The sequence below is a fragment of the Odocoileus virginianus genome, chromosome 5 (genome assembly GCF_023699985.2).
Source record: "Odocoileus virginianus isolate 20LAN1187 ecotype Illinois chromosome 5, Ovbor_1.2, whole genome shotgun sequence".
In the NCBI taxonomy this organism is placed as follows: Eukaryota; Metazoa; Chordata; class Mammalia; order Artiodactyla; family Cervidae; genus Odocoileus; species Odocoileus virginianus.
This window is the reverse complement of record NC_069678.1, coordinates 19,809,132-19,830,468: the sequence shown is the minus strand read 5'-3', so window position 1 is coordinate 19,830,468 and position 21,337 is coordinate 19,809,132. Positions and strand designations below refer to the sequence as shown.

The window sequence follows — 21,337 nt, the reverse complement described above, 5'->3', positions numbered from 1 at the left end:
CTTACTCTCTCCATCCATCTCGCCCTCTCCTCCCCTCTCCCCATGTCCATAAGTCTGTTCTCTATGTCTGTTTCTCCACTGCTGCCCTGTAAGTAAATTCTTCAGAACCATTTTTCTAGATTCTGTATATATGCGTTAGAATACGATATTTATCTTTCTCTTTCTGACCTATTTCACTCTGCATAATAGGTTCTAGGTTCATCCATCTCACTAGAACTAACTCAAAAGTGTTCCTTTTTATCCATTGTGTGTAAGTACCACAATTTCTTCATCCATTCGTCGATGGACATCTAGTTTCCTTCCATGTTCTGGCTATTGTAAATAGTGCTGCAACGAACAGTGGGATACATGTGTCTTTTTCAATTTTGGTTTCCTAAGGGCATATGCCTAGGAATGGGATCTCTCGGTCATATGGTGGTTTTATTCCTAGTTTTTTAAGGAATCTCCATACCGTCTTCCAAAGTGGCTGTATCAATATACATTCCCAACAGTGCAGCACTTCTTTTTAAATTCATATATTTAAAATTTATATTCAGCTTAATTTGCTTTTGTCAGAAACTTAATGTGGCTTTTGCTTTTGGCAGAAAGGGCCCCCTTCATGTCGATTTTAAAATTATTCCAACAATACTATAAATCAACTAACTGCAGTAAATAAATAAATAAAATTATTTTAAACTTTCTTCTAACATCTTTATGGTTTTTCACTTTGTAATCCATTTGAAATTGATTTTGATATGAGCTCTGAGGGAGACATCTTAGTTTATTTTAAGCCAGTTTCCCATTAATTTTCCTGCAACGATTTGAAATGCCATCTTTGTATACAGTACATTCTTATATATATATGTGAATTTGTTTCTGATTATCTGTTCCATTATTCTGTCATTCTATTCTGATTTCAGCACTACACTCCTAGTTACTTTTTATTTACAACCCATTTTAATAGCTGATAGATTGTTAAAACTCTTCCTTCCTAATTATCATTTTTTCAACATTTTCCTGGTCATCTTTACATGTTTTTTCTAAACTTTACAATAATTTTTTCAAAAGTCCCCAATATAGTCTCATTGGGACTTTGATCAGGATTATGTTATACTTTAATTCAGTGAGACCTGATACCTTTACAGATTTCCAGGAAAGTAATATTTACATTAGCATTTTAAAATCTTCCAAAAGTATTATTAAGGTCTTTCATGTCACAAAGTCAAGTCTCTTATATTATCATCTGTGCAACTAAGAAAAAAATGCTAAAAATTACTATGGCAAGGACAGTTTTGTTATACAGCATTACAAACCTCCCTCTGTTTCAGTATCCGTATGTTTGTGATCACTCAAGCAGTTATTTAATCTCCTTAACTTGCCTTCCACCCAATCTGCATATTTCCATCTTAATGCACAAGACTATCATGAGTTACCTTGTCAAATGCCTTGCTGAAGTCTTCATGTGCTATTTCTACCATATTTCTTTTACTTACTACTCCAGTATCTTTGCCATAGGAAGAAACTTGATATCAATGAATCCAACAACTTGATATTATTAAGTCCATCCAAGATCCAGTGATGACCATTCACTTTCCCAGGTACTTACAAATCATCCTCACATATTATAAACTCTTACCTGTGATGAACTAAGCATACACTATTATTTACAGAATCAAATGCTGCAAAATTAAAGAAAAAGTAGGTATGGGACAATTTAGCTACTTTAGTAGATGAATGGGTTTAAAATATCCAACTAACCCTAAAAAGTCTAGCTTGACTCCTGGAATATATACCGACAAGAGAAAGGGCACATAAAGCCTCATTATAGTTGAGAAAGGCATTACCTTTGCTCCACAGTCTGCTCCTTTCTGAATGCAAAATCCAATAAACCGTGGGTCTGCCACTTTCACTAATATGTTGTCAACACAATAGACATGAATGCTCCAAATGCCTCTTTGCTCCATATCCTCCACAATATTCTGGGCTGCAAGAGCCCGATAAAGACCACCATTCCCATCTGGTAAAAAAAAACAAAACTGCCTGTTAGTAGCAAACCAAAATTCATTATGAAAGTAACTCAAAGATAGTTCAATGTTTCTAAACAGGGCAGAAGATCTCTGAAAACCAGTTTTACATGACAGGGCCAAGAAAAACTGAATATCCATAAGTAAGGATTCAGAGATCAAAAAGTTATACTATGTGATATTGAAGATAATTTACCATAAGTATACAGAGAATAACATTATTAACATAAGACTAGGCAATCCCGAAGAACATACTTTTAACTCAGTCCTTTTAACAATCTGGCCCATAATACACAGTGAAACATAAAATTCTTTATCAGGCAATGATTATTTTATAACATTTCAAGTTTTACTTGCATGATTCAAATTAGCTCTGTATTTATAGCCCCAACACTGCCAATTCATACACCTCAATAATAAACATATATGACCATCTATACCAAACAATTTGTTAAGAAAGCAGATTAATATGAAGGTCTATGGTGATTTAAATTAAATACAGGTCAAAGCCTCTTCTTTCTCCATCTATTTTTAGTGCTGCTTTAATATACTTCTTCCGTAACAACCTCAGTTACAGCCTAAATGATGACCAAAAAAATTAGACAACTTCACAAAACTAAGCTAAAAATAGTAAACTCTTCCATTAATTAAAAAGAATTAAGCTGGGGTTAAAAAAAAAAGAGTTGAGATGAAATGAAAGTCTGCATCTGCAGAGCACCACTGTAATACTATTTTTTATTTCCTTTCACCCTTTTCTCCAAGAAGTGAGTCACACAGATGAGAATCTGTGAGTTCTGTATTTCCCATTCTCTTGCTTAACTTACTGAAACTATTTCACTGTCATTTGGTATCTACAAATGATTATTTTAATACTGTTTAAGAATGAATGCTACAGATAAACTATAATCTAGCCTCATTTTTTAAATAGCAGATGGTTTCCAATTTTTCACTATGATAAATAATGAGGCTATGAACAAATAGTGAGGCTATGAACAATACTGTATATAAAATACTGAGTAAAGAGAATAAATACTCTGAATGATGCTCAAATTGCTGTCAAGAGCACAGGAAGTATAAAAGCATATTCATTTCACCCATGGGCATTTCCATTTTTTAAAATCACTGACAAATTTAATTATATTAAGCAAAATATTAATTTTTTACATCAAAATCACCATAATGAAAAAATCAAAACTTAATGACCTACACTATGTAAATCAACCATACTTCAAAAAAAATAAAAGTTAATGCATTGTGTTAAGTCCATTTCTATTCACCATTAATAGCACAGTTACAAACCTGGAGCCATAGAAACCTTATTCTTCTCTTCCAAAATAATTTTCCCATCAAAACTCATAGCAGGCAGCATTCCCTGCTGAAAAAAGATTACATTCTCTTTCTTTAAACCAAAGTACTTGTGCTTTGTGAAGAATTCCTTTGTAGATTCCATTGTTCTGCCACTGGTCATTATATACCTTGCAAGAGAAAAGCAGATATTCTAAGCAATAATGCTATGTGAATTAGGGCAAAATAAAGTTAATTTCCTAAGACAAAGAAAATTTTTGAGAGCACTGCTTATTGTTTTCACTTCCTTCATCCTTTTCCTGAATAAGGCAGCATTAGTTGCTACCCAATGGGAATTTCTTCTAGTAACTTCATTAATCCTTATGTATAAAATAAATCTGTGACCTCCTCTTGGGGGCTGGCCTGCTCCCATGTCTCTGAAGTATACTATCTGCTACCTGTTTTAATAAAGTTCTGCTGCTTGAGCTGTAAAATAACTCTGCAACACAATATTAAAACACACCTCCTGTAACAGAGAACCTACAACAGAGATGCTCAAGAAAACATTTCAGAACTCTGTGAAAAGTATATTCTAAATCAAAATCTCTCCTATTCTAATAAAAGGGATAAAGGCATAAATGCAATACATTCTAATTACCTCTTATGGTTCTTTTTACTAAAATTTTGAAATGACATCTGGGCTCTGCTCACCCTTTATTTACAATCATAAAAGTATAAATATACACTCTGTTGTCACAAAAATCCAACCCATGCCAATGTAGTAAAAGAGAAAAAAATTCTGTCTAAAATTGTAATTAGTGACTACAACAGCTTTTGCCCTTACTTACTGAAACGTAAACTATGTGTGAGTATGGATTTTTATCTGTTCTGGTTACTGATACATTCCCAGCACCTAGAGGCAGGTACTCACTTAAAACCTGTTAAATGCAAAAATGAAGAAAACTGTAAAATTTCCCAGGACAGTCAGTATCTGCCTGATTGACAAATTATCCTGGATATTTGAACTCTGGGCACAAAACCTTTTGCCATCATGATTCAAATGAAAAGGGACTAAACTGTTCCATGTAAGAAAAATAAATTTTGAGTTATGAGGAGAAAGAAAGAGAAGAAAATCCAACATGAAAGTGGGAGAGTAAGGCTTGTAAGTAGAATTTTGGCCACTTAAAACACAGATGTCCCTCAAAAGTCCCCCAGGGAACCAAGACAAAAAAAAAAAAAAACCAAAAAACAGTTCACAGCTGGCCAATACCCTTCTTAAGAACTAGAAAAGCTGAGATAATTATAAAAAGCCTATTTTTAAAGGCATCAGAGAGCTACAAAAGCAACATGGATTAGAACTTAAAATTTAAGACAGTGAGAATCTTTCAAAGGAGACCTTCGGATACACAGCTGCCTTTCCCTGGGGGTATTTGCTGATCTGGGGCAAAGGCCAGTGGTAAGGAATCTGAGCTTGGACCAGGCTGGACAGAGAAACCAGCAGAGCTTTTGTTAGTCACCTGGGGCTAAAATAACAAGATGAGTGACTTCAGGGATTTCAGACACACAGCTGGCTTCCCCCTCAAAACATGACAATTTCCAAAGCTGCTCTGAGAAACAGATTCAAGAGCTAAATCAAAACCTTTTAAAAGCAGAGCAGAATTTCCCATAATCTCTTGGTGTTCAGAAGATGAACAATGGCTGAGATAGGCCCTGGGGAGCTGGCATACAAGCAGAGACAGCAGCCAAGTTTGGCCCACAGCGGAGAAATCAGTGAGGCTTTCAGGCTTTGGTTTGTTTGTTTTTTTTTTTTTGGGGGGGGGGGGGCATTTCAGGAGGACAAGATAACCCAACACTTAAGGACATGAGTTTCTAGAGTGACAGAACCCACTGAGTGCCCACAGCAGTGACTGGAGACAGATCCACACGTCATCATGAAATTCCAGTTACTAAAGATAAGAAGAGACTCCAAATGCTTTCAGAGGAAAATGGGAGAAAAAAAGACTGAGAATCAGAATAGCAACAGATCTCTCAAAAGCAATGCTGGAACAATAGACCAATGCCTCCAAATTTCAGAGGGAAGCTGATTTTCAATATTCTGTACATAGACAAACTACCAAAAGTATGACGTTTACAGACTGAGAGAACCCTCTGAGGATCCAAAAACTCAGGTAGGGGTTAAAGTTGGAAAGAAGTATATATTGCTCATTAAGGCTATAGTGATTATCTACCTAGCTATAATACAGATTGATTTTAACATATAAAGTACAGCTCCCAAGAAAATCTGTAGTAACAGGAAATACCTCTGCTTATGAATAAAGTATATACGCATTTTGAATATGATAAGCCAATATATGTTCAGACACTCTCCCATAATGAACGAGATATATCTTACCATGGAATGATACATTTGTTGCCATGATATTTTTCAGCTAACTGCTGAAGCTTCAGGATACGCTCTGCTTGAATCTGAAAAAGTGTCTTATGGGATGGCAAACCAACATCATACATCCCCTTGGGATATGCAACACCAAGTCTTGTCCCCTGCCCACCAGCCAGAAGAAGAACTGCCACTTTGTTCTGAGAAATCTGGAAAAGTCCTAAAAGAGAAAACACTTGTATCACTCTATAATTCAACACTTTAGGTCACACATACAGAGGTGGCTGCAAAGCCTCACCCTAACTGCTAAGGCATAAGGAACAAGGAATTCACAAGTAATCATGGATGACCGCACTGTTAATAAAAACACTTTTATTATTAAGAAATGAAGTTTACATAACCCAACCAAACACCAGACAATTAATCATATGCTGTGATGAACCAATCATTGTTATTCTGATAAGATTGGAAGGCAAAGACCAAGAGACGCTGCAAATGTTTTACAAGCACCTGACAACTTATTAGATGTGGCAGGTCAAGAAAAAGGATAGAAGAATATCCCCAGACTTCAAGATGAATGATGATGCTATTAAATTATCTCCAGCCTACAAATTAATCAATAATAACTGATTAATCAATTAGCATGTAAAAATACTAGACAAACTACCATCCAGTAAATGGAAAGACAAGAAATCCTGAGTTGGGGAAGCAGTGTAGAACAATGGTTAAGAAGCCAGGCTCTGAAGTGAGGACACCTGGGTATGAAACCAAACCCAACTGAATGAGCTTAGGGAATGTGCCTGCAAAAGGGCATTAGGACACTTTGTGGGATGATGGAAATGTTCTATATTTTGATTGGGGTGGTAGTTTCATGGATGTATAAATTTTTAAAAACTCATAAAACTAGTGCATTTTATTACATGTAATTATACTTTAATAAAATTGTTTAAAATGCCTTTTTGGGGGGGGGGCATCTACTGCAGCTCAGAAGGATGTGAAACAGAGTTCTTTTGAAACTGCAAGTGAAACAATAAAACTAAAAATGTTATTAAAAGACAGAGACTCTCAGTTCGGATTTGAAAAAAGCAAAATAAAAATAAAATCTTGCCATATACCACTTCTAGGAACTACCTCATCCCTCTAAGGTGGACAGTTTCAACACCAGAAAGGAGAAAAACCTGTGGGAAGAGGTAACATATAGAGTGGATCTCTGAGAAGCTAGAAAAGCTGTAAAAGGTCAAATGTGATAAAGCAATGATTGGTAGGTTTTGTTCTATTTTCTGAATTTCATACTTTCATTAAACTTCTCAGAAATTCTATGAATGAGGCAGATCCCTACCCATAATTGCAGGTCAAGCCAGAGGGGGCAGTAGTGGCTAGGATCGATTCGTCTGTCTAAATTACCAACTTTATGCTTTGTGTGTTTGTGTGTGTTGGTCTTACATGTTTCTGACACATTATGTGTGTGTGTGTGTGTTTGTCATACATGTTTTTGACATATCGTGTGTCTGTGTCGGTCACTCAGTCATGTCTGACACTTTGCGACCCCATAGACTCCAGCCCACCAGGCTTCTCAGTCCATGGAATCTTCCAGGCGAGAATGCTGGAGCGGGTAGCCATTCCCTTCTTCCAGGGGATCTTCCCAACAGAGGGCTCAAATCCAGGTCTCCTACACTGCAGACAGATTCTTTACCATCCTGAGTCACCAGGGAAACCCTAGGCTTTTCCTACAGCTAATATACTAGTACATTGTGAACTCAGAGACATATTCTTAATAAACCTAATATAAAATCAAAACTATCCTGATTCTACAATCTGTCTTCACTAGTAACTAAGCATAGCCAAGCATATTATGCAGGAACTTTCTGGCAATTTTTTCAATCAATACATTTAAAAGCACATTAGATACTTCCACAATTTTCACCTTTGATATGGAAGCAGAAAGCTTAGCTTCCTGAGAGCTAATTTTCTCTTTCTTCCTTGCTTATGATGAGACTGTCCTTGTTTTCTCCATACCATTTCACTGTACCTTATTAGAGTCTGAAAATAAAATATCAAGAGTAATGCTAGACTCCAGTAATTATTACAGTAACTATAATCTAAGAGGTAAGTATAATTTTCCCCTTTTTAGACATAATAGGCTCAGATGAGTTAAGGATCTTGCCCAGGGTCACACAGCTAAACAGTGTGAATTAGGATTAGAACCTGACTCCGCGGCCTATTCACCAGCACTGCACTGCCTCCAGCAGTCTCTTGTCATATCCAAACATTTAACAGATATATTATACAGCACCATAACTTTTAGGTGCTGTATAACTGTCATTCCAATTGCCTTCTTGCCACTCCTTCTCTTTTCCATTGAATTCACAAGTTGTGCTGCCTTTTCTTAAATCTCTTACCCATCACCCTACATGGAAAAGCTGCTGAGGTGGCCAAGAGCCCACATTCTCCAAAATTTGTCAAAGACGGAATTTCTAACAGCATTCCGGCTCTATGCTGCCCTTAAACAGGCCCTACAACCACCATGTAACAAAGACTGGCTGAGATGAAGCAATTTGAAGGCAACAGGGAACCATATAAAGCAGTTCTGAAAACCATTTTCCATTTGGTTATTTCTTCAGTTACCAAAGAAACCATGGTTTCAAGGAAATAAATTTAACTCTGCCGTCGCTGACCCAAAAAGCATTATCTAAAATTATAGGTTCACAAACCCTTACCTAAACTAGATTATTTCAGAAGCTTACTTCAGAATGCAGAACTCTTCAAAATTCAGAAAACAGATATAATACATATACAATATGTTCATATTTTAACCCAGCAGATCTGAGACAGCTCCTTCTAATCAAATTGAGACAAAAAAAGTTTTTCAATTTTATCTCCGGCTTCCCTGGTGGCTCAGAAGGTAAAGAATCAGCCTGCGATGCAGGAGACCCGGGTTCCATCCCAGGGTCGGGAAGATCCCCTGGAGACAAACGGCTACCCACTCCAGTATTCTCACCTGGAAAATCCTGTGGACAGAGGAGCCTGGCAAGCTACAGTCCATGGGGCCGCAAAGAGTCAGACATAACTGAGTCACTAACACTTACTGCTACCACTGTCTCAACCCTCATATACCACCAAAGGTGCTGGAATTAAAAATATTCCTAGATGTGTTCCCCAAAAGGCCCAGATAAATCTTCTGGACACAAAGGTCTTTGTTCTTTTGGCACTATTCATTTTCTTTGTAGAGCACATGTGTTTTAAGTTGTTGTACTATTAGTGTGGCTTCCCTGGTGGCTCAGTGGTAAAGAACCTGCCTGCCAATGTAGGAGACACAGGTTTGGTCCCAGGGTCAGGAAGAGCCCCTGGAGAAGGAAATGGTAACCCACTCCAGTACTCTTGCCTGGAGAATCCTACAGACAGAGGAGCCTGCAGAGCCACAGTCCATGGTGTCACAAAAGAAATGGACGTGACTTAGCGACTAAACAACAAACTGTCCACGCGGTTCCAGTCATCCTTCCCGACTTTTCACTTCCACCTTCAGTCCACAGTCACAGTATTTCTCTCAGCCCCTTGCCTCTAAGAGGTGAGAGCCACACTCCCGGAGTCACTTCCACGTCTCAGCTCTCGCTCGCCTGATGGCCGCCCAACATCAATCGTCACTTTCCCCAGGTTCTAACGAGCTATCGAAATTGTCACTGTATCACCTTTTCCCTCCCTGGGTCAGTTCCCTAAACCACTGCTTCATTCAAGATTTCCAAATGGTTCTGTTTCAAAGCTTTGCAAACCAACAGCTGGTAGTGGCCTCTTCCTTCAGTCAAATGAGTGGCATGTGTTTGTTTCCTAAGCCCTCCAATGCCACACTTTCTCCAATTCTTTTTTTTTTTTTCTAATTTTTTCATCTATTTCTTTTAATTAATTTATTTTTTATTGAACGATAATTGCTTTACATCTCCAGTTCTTTCCCCATACTTTCTCCAATTCTTCTTTCCACCTGTGGACCTGACAACCCATATAATCACTATGTCTTAAAAATAGCATTGAGACCATGCTTGCCAAGAGTACATTTATAGGCAGATCTACATTTACAACTCATCTCCAGCTAGCCACAACTATCATAATGAATAGAACACAATTCATAAATATTTGTGATAAAAAAGGTGTCTGCATTAACTTCTCCCTGCTTATACATCTGACTCATGAGCAGATAGAAAAACAAGAGGAAAGAAAGCAGTCCCTAGAGTATCAAAGCCAGCTGCAATTCAAGAACTAAATGGAGCTACAGCTGTTGTTAACAATATCAAATCCTGCCGAGCTGAAGTATTCATCTACTTGATCCATGTTACTGCAATAAAACTACACTGTTTATCAAAAATGTGTAATAAATTAGTATCGGCTTTATGACAGACCAAATACTTCTTGAAATTAAGTGGGCCAATAAAATTCTATAAGCCTCATAGTTACGTAGCAATATACATGATTTCAAACTGTATGCGTCATCACATTAATTCTATACAGGCAGCACTGCACCTACTTGAAAAATGTTGACTGTTTTTATAAACAGTCTTAAAACGTACTTAACCCATGTGACAATCAGGAAATTATGAACTTTTATTTCAAAACTTCCACAAAAATATGGGAAAAAAACTTGAAAAGTGCATTACTATATCATCCTTCCCATCTTTTCATTATACGACACGAGAGTTCATTACCTTCCCACCGAGGTCAGGACCTAACACACATCAAATCACAGGTTTAAAAAGCAAAGAGGAAAGAAATCAAGCCAGAGTGAGCAATTTCCAGGACACGGGTAGAGCTCTCTCCTCAGAGAGTCTGGCATGTGGGCCCAACAGAGTCTGAACTGTTTTCCTAGTAACACTTCCAGCAAACAGAAAGGAGTCTACAGCAGCCTCTCCCAGGTCAACTGCTTCCTGGATAACTTCCTGCTTGAACTCGTTCCTCTCAAACATACTCTTTGATTTGGGCATGTGCCTAAAACAAAGAGGCTAGCGCAGGTGCTTCTGAAATAGAGCACCGTCAGAATTTTCTGTCTAAACTGCCAGCACTGCTGGACAAGGGGTGGGGTAAACAGGCTAATCAACCGGTGGGGACAAAGGGAGGCTGCACAAGAAAGAGGAGGTATTCTAAGTGTTTAATTTGCAATCATGTTTCTCAGGTTAAACAATTACTTTATAGACTAACTATTTGCCCAAAATATTAAGAACGAAAAGTAGACTAATAAGGGAAATCTCTACTTGAACTGGTTTTAGAAACTGGGGGATGATTATAAATTTCGTTAGGTATAATGATGGCATTGTAATTAAGGGAAGAAAATGTCCTTATACTTAAGAGATGCATACTAAACTTTATGAGGATAAAAATAACATAATGTTTGCAATTTGCCTTAAAATACTATAGAAGAGAAAAATAAGAGGGATATATGAAGCAAAATTTTGAAAATTATTTAATTAAGGTGATATGTATGTGGAATTTCATTATACTATTTTTTGTCCCCAAATATCTGTTTCCAAATATGCTTGAAATTTCTTCATAATAACAAATTCTTAGGCAGGCTACATGACTATACATAAACTATGAACCTAATGTATGTGTGTGTATATAAGAAAATACTATAAAATATTACTAGTGAGTATCTCTGGATTGTGAAACAGCAGAGATTTATCTTTTTTCTCTTGTAATTCTTAGTATTTTCCAACCTCTCCAAAATATGTGTGACTTTTAAAATAAAACAAATCTATTAGATATATCAGAGCACTAGATTTCAGAAAACATAGAGGAAATAATGTTATTAATACATTTTTTTTCTAAACAATCCATTTACTTTTCTATCACAATGCTATATAAATTAGTTTTTTAATGTCTCATAGGCAAAAAAAAAGCTAACACTGACTACTAATACATAAAGTTAGAAGATGGCTTTGTGTTCAGTTTAAGCATGGGTTGCTTTTAATAAAGAGTGGAATTTTTTAAGCAAATATATTTTTCCAGAGTAACTATCCTTTCTAAAATAACATTCTCATCGAAGCTTCTAAATTCTCGTAAGATCTGAGTTTTATAAGATAGACATTTTTCAGACTCCTCTACATTTCATTTTCTGTGCTTCAAGATTAAATTAAAACAAGAACTCTCTTCAGTAAGGACCAGAGTGGTCACTTACGTATTCATCCTTCAGCAAGAATTTTCCACCCTAGGTGTTAAAATGTCTGATGTCAGTAGTCACCAGACACTTTGAAATTACTGTAGAATGCTTTTCCTTTCCCTGTCCTGGGGCCCTGGGATGGGACAGGGGCAGCAAGGGTGCGGGGTTGGGGTCTGGGTGTCTTTGATACAATTATCAGTAATCTCCTACTGTCTGAAATAAAGCATCCTAATCTTTGCAATGGAACTCTCTTTCCTTAGATAACTTACTGAAGAAGCTTCATTTTGTTACAAATTTTCACACATAAAATGTGAAAATTTCTAAGGGAAAAGGATGTAGTTTCTAAGGGAAAAGGATGTAACATCTGTTCCAAAGTCTCCTCCACCCCTACTGCTGAAGCCACAATTAACTATTGCTCCCTTGACAGTAAGCCAAAAGGAAGTTTGCTCTGTACTTTCTTATACTAGACTTGCTTGTAACCATTCCGGATTTTAATTTAAATGAAAGGTCACTGGGCTTGTTCCATAGATTCCAACAAAAAGACCACAGTGAAGACACAAAGTATAAGTCTTCATTGCTGCTCATGGTCCCCATTATACAAGGTCAAAGTTTTATCTTTCCGAAGAGTTAATTCTAAGACTTTACCCCCATAAACCCACAAGGAGAAATATAGGCAGCTGGCATACCAGAGGGTAAGAAAAGGCCTTGTGTGGCTTTTGGTCTGAAGTAGAAGCCTTTTTGAAACCCAGGGAGGGAGAGAAGGATTAATGAATCCCAAGCCAGTGAGGGTCAGTGTCACCCCAGTCCTCCATTCAGAAGGATCCGTCTGCGAGTCACTCTCACATCTTAGTGGCCGAGCCTGTTCTAAGTGAGAAGTTACATCAGACACTAACAAACATTTTAAAATCGGAAAGGGCCCTCCCTGAAGATCATCCAATTATCTCAATATTTTTAATTTCCAAGCCCTTTTAAATAAAATCTCAGGTGTTGAGCTTTATTTATGTATCAAAATAAGTCAAAGCAGAACTGCTCTTGGAGTGGAGACATGAAGGGGTTGGAGACCTATCTGTTTAGCAACTGTTCCTGCCCTTCCCACATCAAACAGTCTCACCAGCAGTCAAAACCCTAGAGGTCTTTGGAATACAGTTTGAAGAAGAGTAAATCTGTAAGCCCAGAGAAAGACATGAAGATAATGGTAGAGAAGAAGGTTGATAATGGTAGTTATGTTTCTTTTCTGGGAAGATGCAGAGAGTGCCAAAGAGCAAAAGACAAAATAAAAATAGCCACAGTGTAGTGTGAATACAGGCTATAAGTCATATCTATAAAAGTAAATATGTATATCACCAACTACTAGGTGGCAATGTGGGCAAATAACATAAATATGTTGAGGTTATCAGCGACTTCTCTATAGTTATTGCTGTTACTTTGATATTATTAATATTTTTGCCATAAAGTAATGTTTTTTAAAAAGGAAAGAAAAGTATTAGTCCAGACTGTTCTTTCTACAGCTGAGGAAATAAGGTGCAGATGTGCCAAGAAGCATGGACAAATACTCAACGGCCTGGGCTGCAATATTCAGTCACTTGTACTTACGGAGTAGTAGATTATAAAAACCACAGTTCTTAACCCCACTGAAGGAAAAACTAAATTTTAGTTATTTTACCATTTTCAAAAGCATTCATTAGTACTCGTTATGGGGACAGATTTTATGATATGCTTTAGAGGAAAAAAGCACTGAGCACTGGAGTAATTCGGGAAACATGTATCAACCAACTTATAACTGCAAAATGCTGTTCTAAATACTGTGGATATACATAGACAACTAGGACACGGGCTGCTCTTTAAAAGTTTACGTTGTGCCAATGAAGACAGACATAGACAACCCTTATTATAAGAAAGAATGAAAGAAAAGCGTGGACAAATAACTCCAGCCTGGGACACTGAAAAAGGGGTGATGGACCAAACGGTACGTGTGATGAACCATGGAGAATGAACCAGCGCACTACATAGCTCCAGGGGACGGGTAGCCTCACAAGGAGACCCAGTCACACAGAGAAGGTGCAAAGGCCAGACGCAGCTAAGGACAAGCACCAGCAAAGGCAGGAAGGGCCTAACAGAGGGTTCAGAGAAAGACGAATTATGGGTTCCAGCTGAAATGTGTGGGGCAGTACACTCAGAGAGAAACATAAAAGACAAGACTAGATATACAAGCTAGGGCTGGGTGAGGGAAGGTTTTTGGAATAAACCGGCATAAACTGAAACATGTAGCTTGTGCTCCAGGAAGGGAAGTCTAATAGTAGTACAGACAGTGAGAAAGGAAAGAGACAGGAGTTAATTCTGGACCTGAATGAGAAAAGCCACGAACTAGGCACATGCGTTTGGGTGGGCTCCGGGAGTTGGTGATGGACAGGGAGGCCTGACGTGCTGCGGTTCATGGGGTCGCAAAGAGTCAGGCATGACTGAGGCTGAACTGAGGCACCAGAAATGAAAAGAGAAGGGAGGGACTGGCGACAGGAGCCACCACAGTGTCCTGGCCACACAATCTGTCACTTCCAGATCAGTCACCTGTTTTAAGGTCTTAAGGAAGTCAAAATATTAATGATGCGACTCAAGTTACTTTAGCGGATTTAAATCCATTAAATGGTGTATCTCTTAAAAAACCTTACAGCAAATCTTTCCAGGCTAGTACCTTCACTTTCCCAGGCCTGCAGCTGATCTTGATCCCTGGTAGCACTGCCCAACACCTCTCGAGGTACAGGTTCCATCCGTGCATCTACTTTCTCTGGCTGGGAGGAATGGTTAAATCCTTCAATCGCCTTTTGGAAAAACAAGTTCAGCTCCTGGAAGTTCATGGCCTGGAGCTCCGCATAAAGTTCTACCTGTTGGGCCTCCTCCAACTCATCCCAGAAGTCCAGCAGGTGTTCCTGCCCAGCTTTGGACAACCTGAGTTTGAGGTCATTGACATTCATAATGCTCAAGTGGCCAAGTTTTGTGATAACAGAGGTGTAACTTCTGCACCTGTAAAACTGAAAGAGAAAAGGAGTCAACAGCAGGTCAAAGTCCAACACTGAAACCCAAAAACATTCTTCCTGCTAAAAACAAGTACATTAAAAAAAACCTGGAGAGTTCCCTGGTGGTTAAGACTCAGTGCTTTCATTGCTAGGGCAAGCAAGATCCCACAATCAGCACAACACGGCCAAAAAAAAATTTTTTAGTAAAATAAAAAATAATAATAATTAAACACTTATGTTAAGGAAATTTTGCTTTTCCATCATGATCATACTAATAAGAGACCAACCTTGTAAGACAATGCTAATTATTCTTATACACCAGGCACTGCACCAAGTACTTTGCTTACGTGGTCTCATTTTATTTTCAACAAGTCTATTCCTAGGTGCTGCAGTACTAAAGGATCCACCTGGTGATACAGGAGACTCAAGAGACAGAGGTTCGATCCCTGTGTCAGGAACATCCCCTGCAGAGGAAAATGGCAACCCACTCCAGGATTCTCGCCTGGAAAATCCCAGGGACAGAGGAGCCTGGCGGGCTACAGTCCACAGGGTCGCCAAGAGTCAGACACGACTGAGCGACTAAGCACAGCACAGCACACATGGCCCTTGATCTTTGCCTGTTACACAGTGATTTATTTTTGGCTATCCCAGGGCCCTGGCCAACTTGAAACCTAACATAAATATTTACTGATGTAGAAAACAAGAAATAAACCAAAGAAAGACATAACTTAAATTTTATGCTAACCTAATGAAGTGTTTTACCCTGTTTACTGGAATAGGAAATGTCAACACATTCCAGTATTCTTGCCTGGAGAACATCATGGACAGAGGAGCCTGGCAGGCTAAAGTCCATGGGGTCGCAAAAGAGTCGAACACGGCTGAGCAACTGAACACACACACATGACACAAATACTACTATTATCATTACTTTCAAGGTGAGAAGACCAAGGCACAGAGAAGCAAAGCAACCCAGCTGACTCGTGGAGCTGGGGTGTGAATATAGGCAGTCTGATTCTAAGGCTCTAGTTGCCTCTTTACACTCCTCTGACCACTAAACTACTACTGAAGGAATACCTAACTGTTTAATATTTTCAACCTTTCTCCTTTTATCTCTAAGAACAGAAACAGAGAATTCAGAATACAACAATATCAAGGAGACAGAAACATCTACAGTCATAAAAAATACAATTTTATCTCAAAGCAACTTCTGCAAAGAAGGAATAAGTCCACCATCTTTACTAAGAATTGAACCCTAAAGGACAAGCAATATACACAAAACAATCAAAAGAGATAAGACAATGCTTTTTAAGAGTATTCCATGATAATCCAGCAAAATGTTAAATTGCATACAATAAAAAGAGAATGAGGAAATATTTAGTCTACTCACCTAATACAGATAAATGCAAGAGAAGACAGGCATTGTCCAGAAAGGGTTCACAAAGGAAGCAGGATGCCTCAAGGGTTGACCAGATTATATAGATAAGATTAGGAAATAAGCGGGCCAAGTGGCTCAGTGGTAACAATCCATCTGCCAAGCATGAGACGTGGGTTCAAATCCTAGGCTGAGAAGATTCCCTAGAGAAGGAAATGGCAACCCACTGCAGTATTCTGCGTAGGAAAGCCCAGGGATAGAGCAGCCTGGCGAGCTATGGCACCCAGGGTCCAAAAAAGCTGGGCATGACTTAGCGACTAAAAACAGCAACAACAAGGAAATAAGCAGAGCCTGGTGTCCACGATGAGTAAACACGAACAGGACAGAGAGAGGCAAGAAAGTTAAAGTTTTATGTAGAATGATGGGAAATGATTTAAGGTAGGGCTAACGTGCGAAGAGCCCTGAAAACTAAGCAAAAGAATTTAGATCTAACCGAGTAAGTAAGAGGAAGACAACACAGATTATTAACACGGCCGGGCCACCATGCTTTAGAGAAATGAGAGAAAAGAGCGCGGCACAAGAGAGACGGTCAGGAGAGGCAACCAGAAGCAGGAAAACAAGTTAAAAGTCATCCGCAGGCATGAGAAACCACAGAGGAACCAGATTTGTTGCCGAGGAAATAAAGGGAGAAGGATAATTTGAGACATACGGTAAAGAATCATCATTGCATTATAATTACTTAACTTAGATATAAAGGACAGAGGAAAAGTAGTTACCAAAGAAAAAGCCAACTATCTTCTCCTCTAAGAACAGTAAAATGTAGTTGAGAGCAAAATTCTGCAGTTCAGTTAAATCGCTTATTTTCCCTGTTCCCTTTTGCCAGTAAAGTGGGATTAATAATCCTCCCTACCTGATAAAGACTATTAAACATCAAACACCATTTACGAACTCAGGTTGAGAAAACCTACATCTGGGTGTCCCCTGAAGGGGCAATAACAACAAACACTAAGATATACAGAAACACAGTTCTAACTGCTTTATAGACAGCTGTTCACTTAATCCTCAAAACAACCCTTAGGTACTGTTATTGCGATTACTTTACAGAGGAAGAAGCTGAGCCACAGAGCTAACTTGCCGACAGTCCAAAACCAGGAGAGTGATAGAGTTAGGGCTCAGATCCTGACAGCCTGACTCCTAACTGCATGCTCTTAACCATCATGCTGTATTGCCTCTCAGGAGAAAAAGACTTTGTTATCTTCATGCACGTGTGTGTGTGTGTGTGTGTGTGTGTGTAAAACAGAGAGATGGCAAGAAAAAGAAGTAATCTGGACTTTCTTCATTCAGAAAAAGACACATTTGATGTTCTCGTATCTGACTCACTGTGCTAAAGTGAGTTCATACGCCATCACGGAAAAGGAAGGACACGTGCAGGACAGCAGGAGAGGAACTTCACAGGATGGGCCAGACAGAACCGCCTCATGCCACAAAAAGTGCAGCACCGCCTCCATTAATCCTGACAAGAGGTGTGTGCCGGTGTGTAATGGTAAGCAGCAGTGAATACGAGACTAGATTAGGATTTTTATTTTGACAACCAAATCTGAAAAGGTTGAAGATCTACAAATTATGACAAAATCTCCTATATGCCCATACCAATGCATCAGTAACAATGACATATTTGTGGTAGTCCACCATTATCAAATATACCTTTGGTGGTGGTGGTTTGGTGGTGGTTTAGTCACCAAGTCGTGTCTGACTCTTGCAACCCCATGGACTGCAGCCCATCAGGCTCCTCTGTCCATGGGATTCTCCAGGCAAGAATACTGGAGTCGGTTGCCATTTCCTTCTCCAGGGGATCTTCCCGACCCAGGAATTGAACCTGGGTCTCCTGCAGGGCAGGCACATGATTTACCAACTGAGCTATGAGGGAAGCAAATATACCTTTATTGGAATTTAAACTCTAGCATAAAACATACCTGGCCTTCGCAGGTGGCTCAGGGGTGAAAAATCTGCCTGCCAATGTAGGAGGCACAGGTTCAATCCCTGGGTTGGGAAGAATCCCTGCAGTAGGAAATGGCAACCCACTCCAGTATTCTTGCCTAGAAAATTCCATGGACAGAGGAGCCTGGTGGGCTACAGTCCATGGGGGTCCCAAAGAGTCTGACCGACTAAACACATGCAGGCAGGAATAAAAGATATCTAGTACTTCATGCTCCTTTTCTGCTTTCCTTTCTACTCCTATTTCTGCTGCTATATTATGCCTCCCAAATTGGTAAGTAAACCTCTCAAACCTTTAGAAAAACAGGAGGGGCCATAACCATCGAATCCTATAAATACTTCAGAGCATAGCGTATTAAATCTTTTTTAGCCTTAGCTAAGCGAGACAGTTCTGCAACAGTGAAGGAATAGAAACTGCCTTTATTTTCCTAATTTCACCAGAAAGACCTTAAACTAAAGGCACTACGTAACAACATATACATAGTATCATAATCACTATTACCTGGTTTCAGATATCATAAGCCACGTACAAATAAATACAGCATAGGGTCAGGCCAAACTTAATAAAATCTTCAGGAAACCATATGTTCAGCACATGTGTGCTCTAAACCCTCCAATCCCATCTTTCTGCTTGGCCAAGCCAGGGATAAGCCAGAAATTTCAACCCTCTCCCATTACCAGTATTAAAACAAAAGTGGCAAGTAGGTTTTGTCCATCTCACGTCCTCCACAGGTATCTCGAATCCTTAGTGTACTGTCAACGCTTTCAGAGTCTTTTTCTCACATATTCAAGACACCCCAACTCGCTCTCACGGGACAGTTCCAACGACTTCTCCCCACTGTAGGATCCCACCCCAAGCTTGGCCTAAGTCCCTTGCTGAGAACCTCAAGGCCCCCGTCCCAGGTCCAGGTGAGGCTCCACGCCCAACGGCACGACAAGCCCCCGATTCCAGACCCTGCCCATGGGGGCCCCTCACGCCAGCGCTCCCGGCCAGGTAGCCGAGGCTGAGAAGCGCCGCGGGGCACAGGAGGCGGTGTGGGTGTGAGGCGGGCTCTTCCGTGTGTGCCCGGACGCCGGCTCTGTGCACGTACGTGCACCGCGTGTCCACGTCGCGCGCGAGGGCTTGGAAGCGTGTGCGTGGCGGCACCAGGCCCCCGACCGCCCCAGGTCCCGAATCCCGCCGTCTACCGCAGATGGCGGGAGAAGGAGACAGCGACTCGGCTGGGCGCCCCTCACCTTTCTCGGCGCCACCGCAGCTCCGCCCGGCTCCGGCTCCTTCGGCGCGGCCACTCATCTGCGTCCAGCGCCAGCTCCTAATATATACCTTCATCCGGGGGGCCGGGGCGGCGGGGCGGGCCGGGAGCTGGGGCCAGGGGGAGCGCCGGCCCCGGCCACCCCGCCCCTCCGTCTCGGAGACGAGTGGCTGCCGCGCGGGGAGGAGCCGCAACCACCCACCCCGACACGTCAGCTCCCTGAGCGCTGGCGACACGGCGGGCGCGGGGAGGAGCGCCAGGGAGGCGGGGCGGGGCCTCCGCGTCACTCATCCTCCGGGCCAATGGGAACAGCGCGGGGGTCCTGTCAGCAAGCGGCCCCGCCCCCCAGGGCCCAGGCCAGGAGCGGTGTCCTTTGCGTCCGATTGAGGGCCGAGACCCGAGGCCAGTGAAGCTCTAGCCGCCAGGTTCTAAGCGCCCTGGCTTCACCGCATTGTCCTTCGAGGGCCGCTCCCGTGGCTCCTAGTCACCCCAGTGACCCCGCGGCTCGGGGCGTTCCCCCCCTTTCCCGAAATGGACCGCAGAGTTAGTCCGGGAGCTGTGTCATCGGGTGGCGGATTTCCGACCGCCCACACGGAGGATTGCGAAAGCGCGTCGGCCAACGTCTCAGCGCGGAACACCAGGGGCGGGCTTGGCGGGCCCTCTGACCTGGGGCTGCTGTTTCATCTCGAGCTGGCCAGATAGGCAGGGCCCTGACCATCTTTTCTGTTTAATCGTGGTTTACGTCCCAAGCACCTGAAGCAAGCCCATTTACTTTTGCATAAATAAGCACACACAAATAGGAAATGCAAGCAAATGTATTAAGTAGCCCGAGGAAATGAAAAGCGCGCCATTGAGACAGCCCCCACATCAGCTTTGTGTGACTGTGGTCTTAACCTCCCTGGGCCTCCGTATACGACAGGAAAATGGTCTTTGGGCTGGCTGACCTCCAAGGCAGTGCAACTGTTTATAATTGGGTGTGTACCATATATCTTTGTGTGGATGTCCCCTGCAGATTACATGCTTGGCATATAAAAGCTGTGTTTACGTGTGGCACAGCCTTTGCAAGAAGTCCAATATGTTGAAATACCAAAACATCTAGATTTAACAAAACACCTGACAGAAATTCAGCTACTTAGGTGCCTTTCTTCTGCCTCCTTGAGTGAAAATATCTTTTAATTTTATCAATTTCAACATTTCCACTGCATTAAGTAACAGAAAAATTTACACCAGATAAGTACCGCTGGTAGTAATACATTCAGGAGGTTGAATATTCTATCTTTCATCATCCCAGAATGTCATCCATTTGTTTGATTTATAGTATAAATGGTTATGAACATGACATCTACAGACAGAATTCCAACTTCTTTATTGCTTGCAATCTTCGGCAAGTTGATTAACTCTTACTCATCAGTTTTCTTATCTATAAAATATAGACAATAATAAAAATGCCCCTTTGGGTTGTTGTGAGAACTAAATCAGTCAATACAATAACACAATGTAGAACAGAGTAAATACTAAATAAATTGTAATTTTTATATGAGTGCGCATGCTGTCAGGTCCTGGAAACCTTGATATACTTATCATTTGGAAAACCTTTCATTGTTTGGATCCCTGATACTATAAAGAACATTTCTCTTAAACCTTTCAAAACTAAGAACAAAATTGCTCCCCTTTAATGTTTATAATAGTTCATTTGAAACACTTGTGTTGGGACTAGTTCTACCTTTTTTTAAAAAAATAAATGAACTCTTTAATGATGATTTTTCTCTTCATTCAGTCATCTAAAATTAATAGACTGCCTATAATACTCCAGACACTACTATAGAGTCTTGTTTAAAGATATTTTTCTTTTGAAAAATATTTATTTTTATTTATTTATTTGTTTGGCTGCCCTCAGTTCTGG

The 21,337-nt window shown here is 40.3% G+C and overlaps 1 protein-coding gene across 6 annotated transcripts in view; it reads right to left on the bottom strand.

Annotated features, from left to right (window-relative positions):
* UAP1 (UDP-N-acetylglucosamine pyrophosphorylase 1) overlaps positions 1–20,009 on the bottom strand; it is a 32,863-nt gene extending 12,854 nt beyond the window's left edge. For 3 of the 6 annotated variants that reach the window (XM_020872849.2, XM_020872852.2, XM_020872853.2), the window contains exons 1-5: positions 19,418–19,506; positions 14,493–14,829; positions 5,680–5,884; positions 3,303–3,478; positions 1,824–1,996 (exon numbers count right to left, since the gene is read on the bottom strand). In XM_020872849.2, coding sequence (XP_020728508.1) covers positions 1,824–1,996; positions 3,303–3,478; positions 5,680–5,884; positions 14,493–14,772 — 834 coding nt within the window. In that variant the 5' untranslated portion in view covers positions 14,773–14,829; positions 19,418–19,506. Of the gene's footprint in view, positions 1–1,823; positions 1,997–3,302; positions 3,479–5,679; positions 5,885–14,492; positions 14,830–18,683; positions 18,810–18,859; positions 19,039–19,417 lie in introns of those variants that run through there. The other 3 variants (XM_020872850.2, XM_070467697.1, XM_070467698.1) reach the window with 3 other exon arrangements.
* Positions 20,010–21,337: the final 1,328 nt, after the last annotated feature.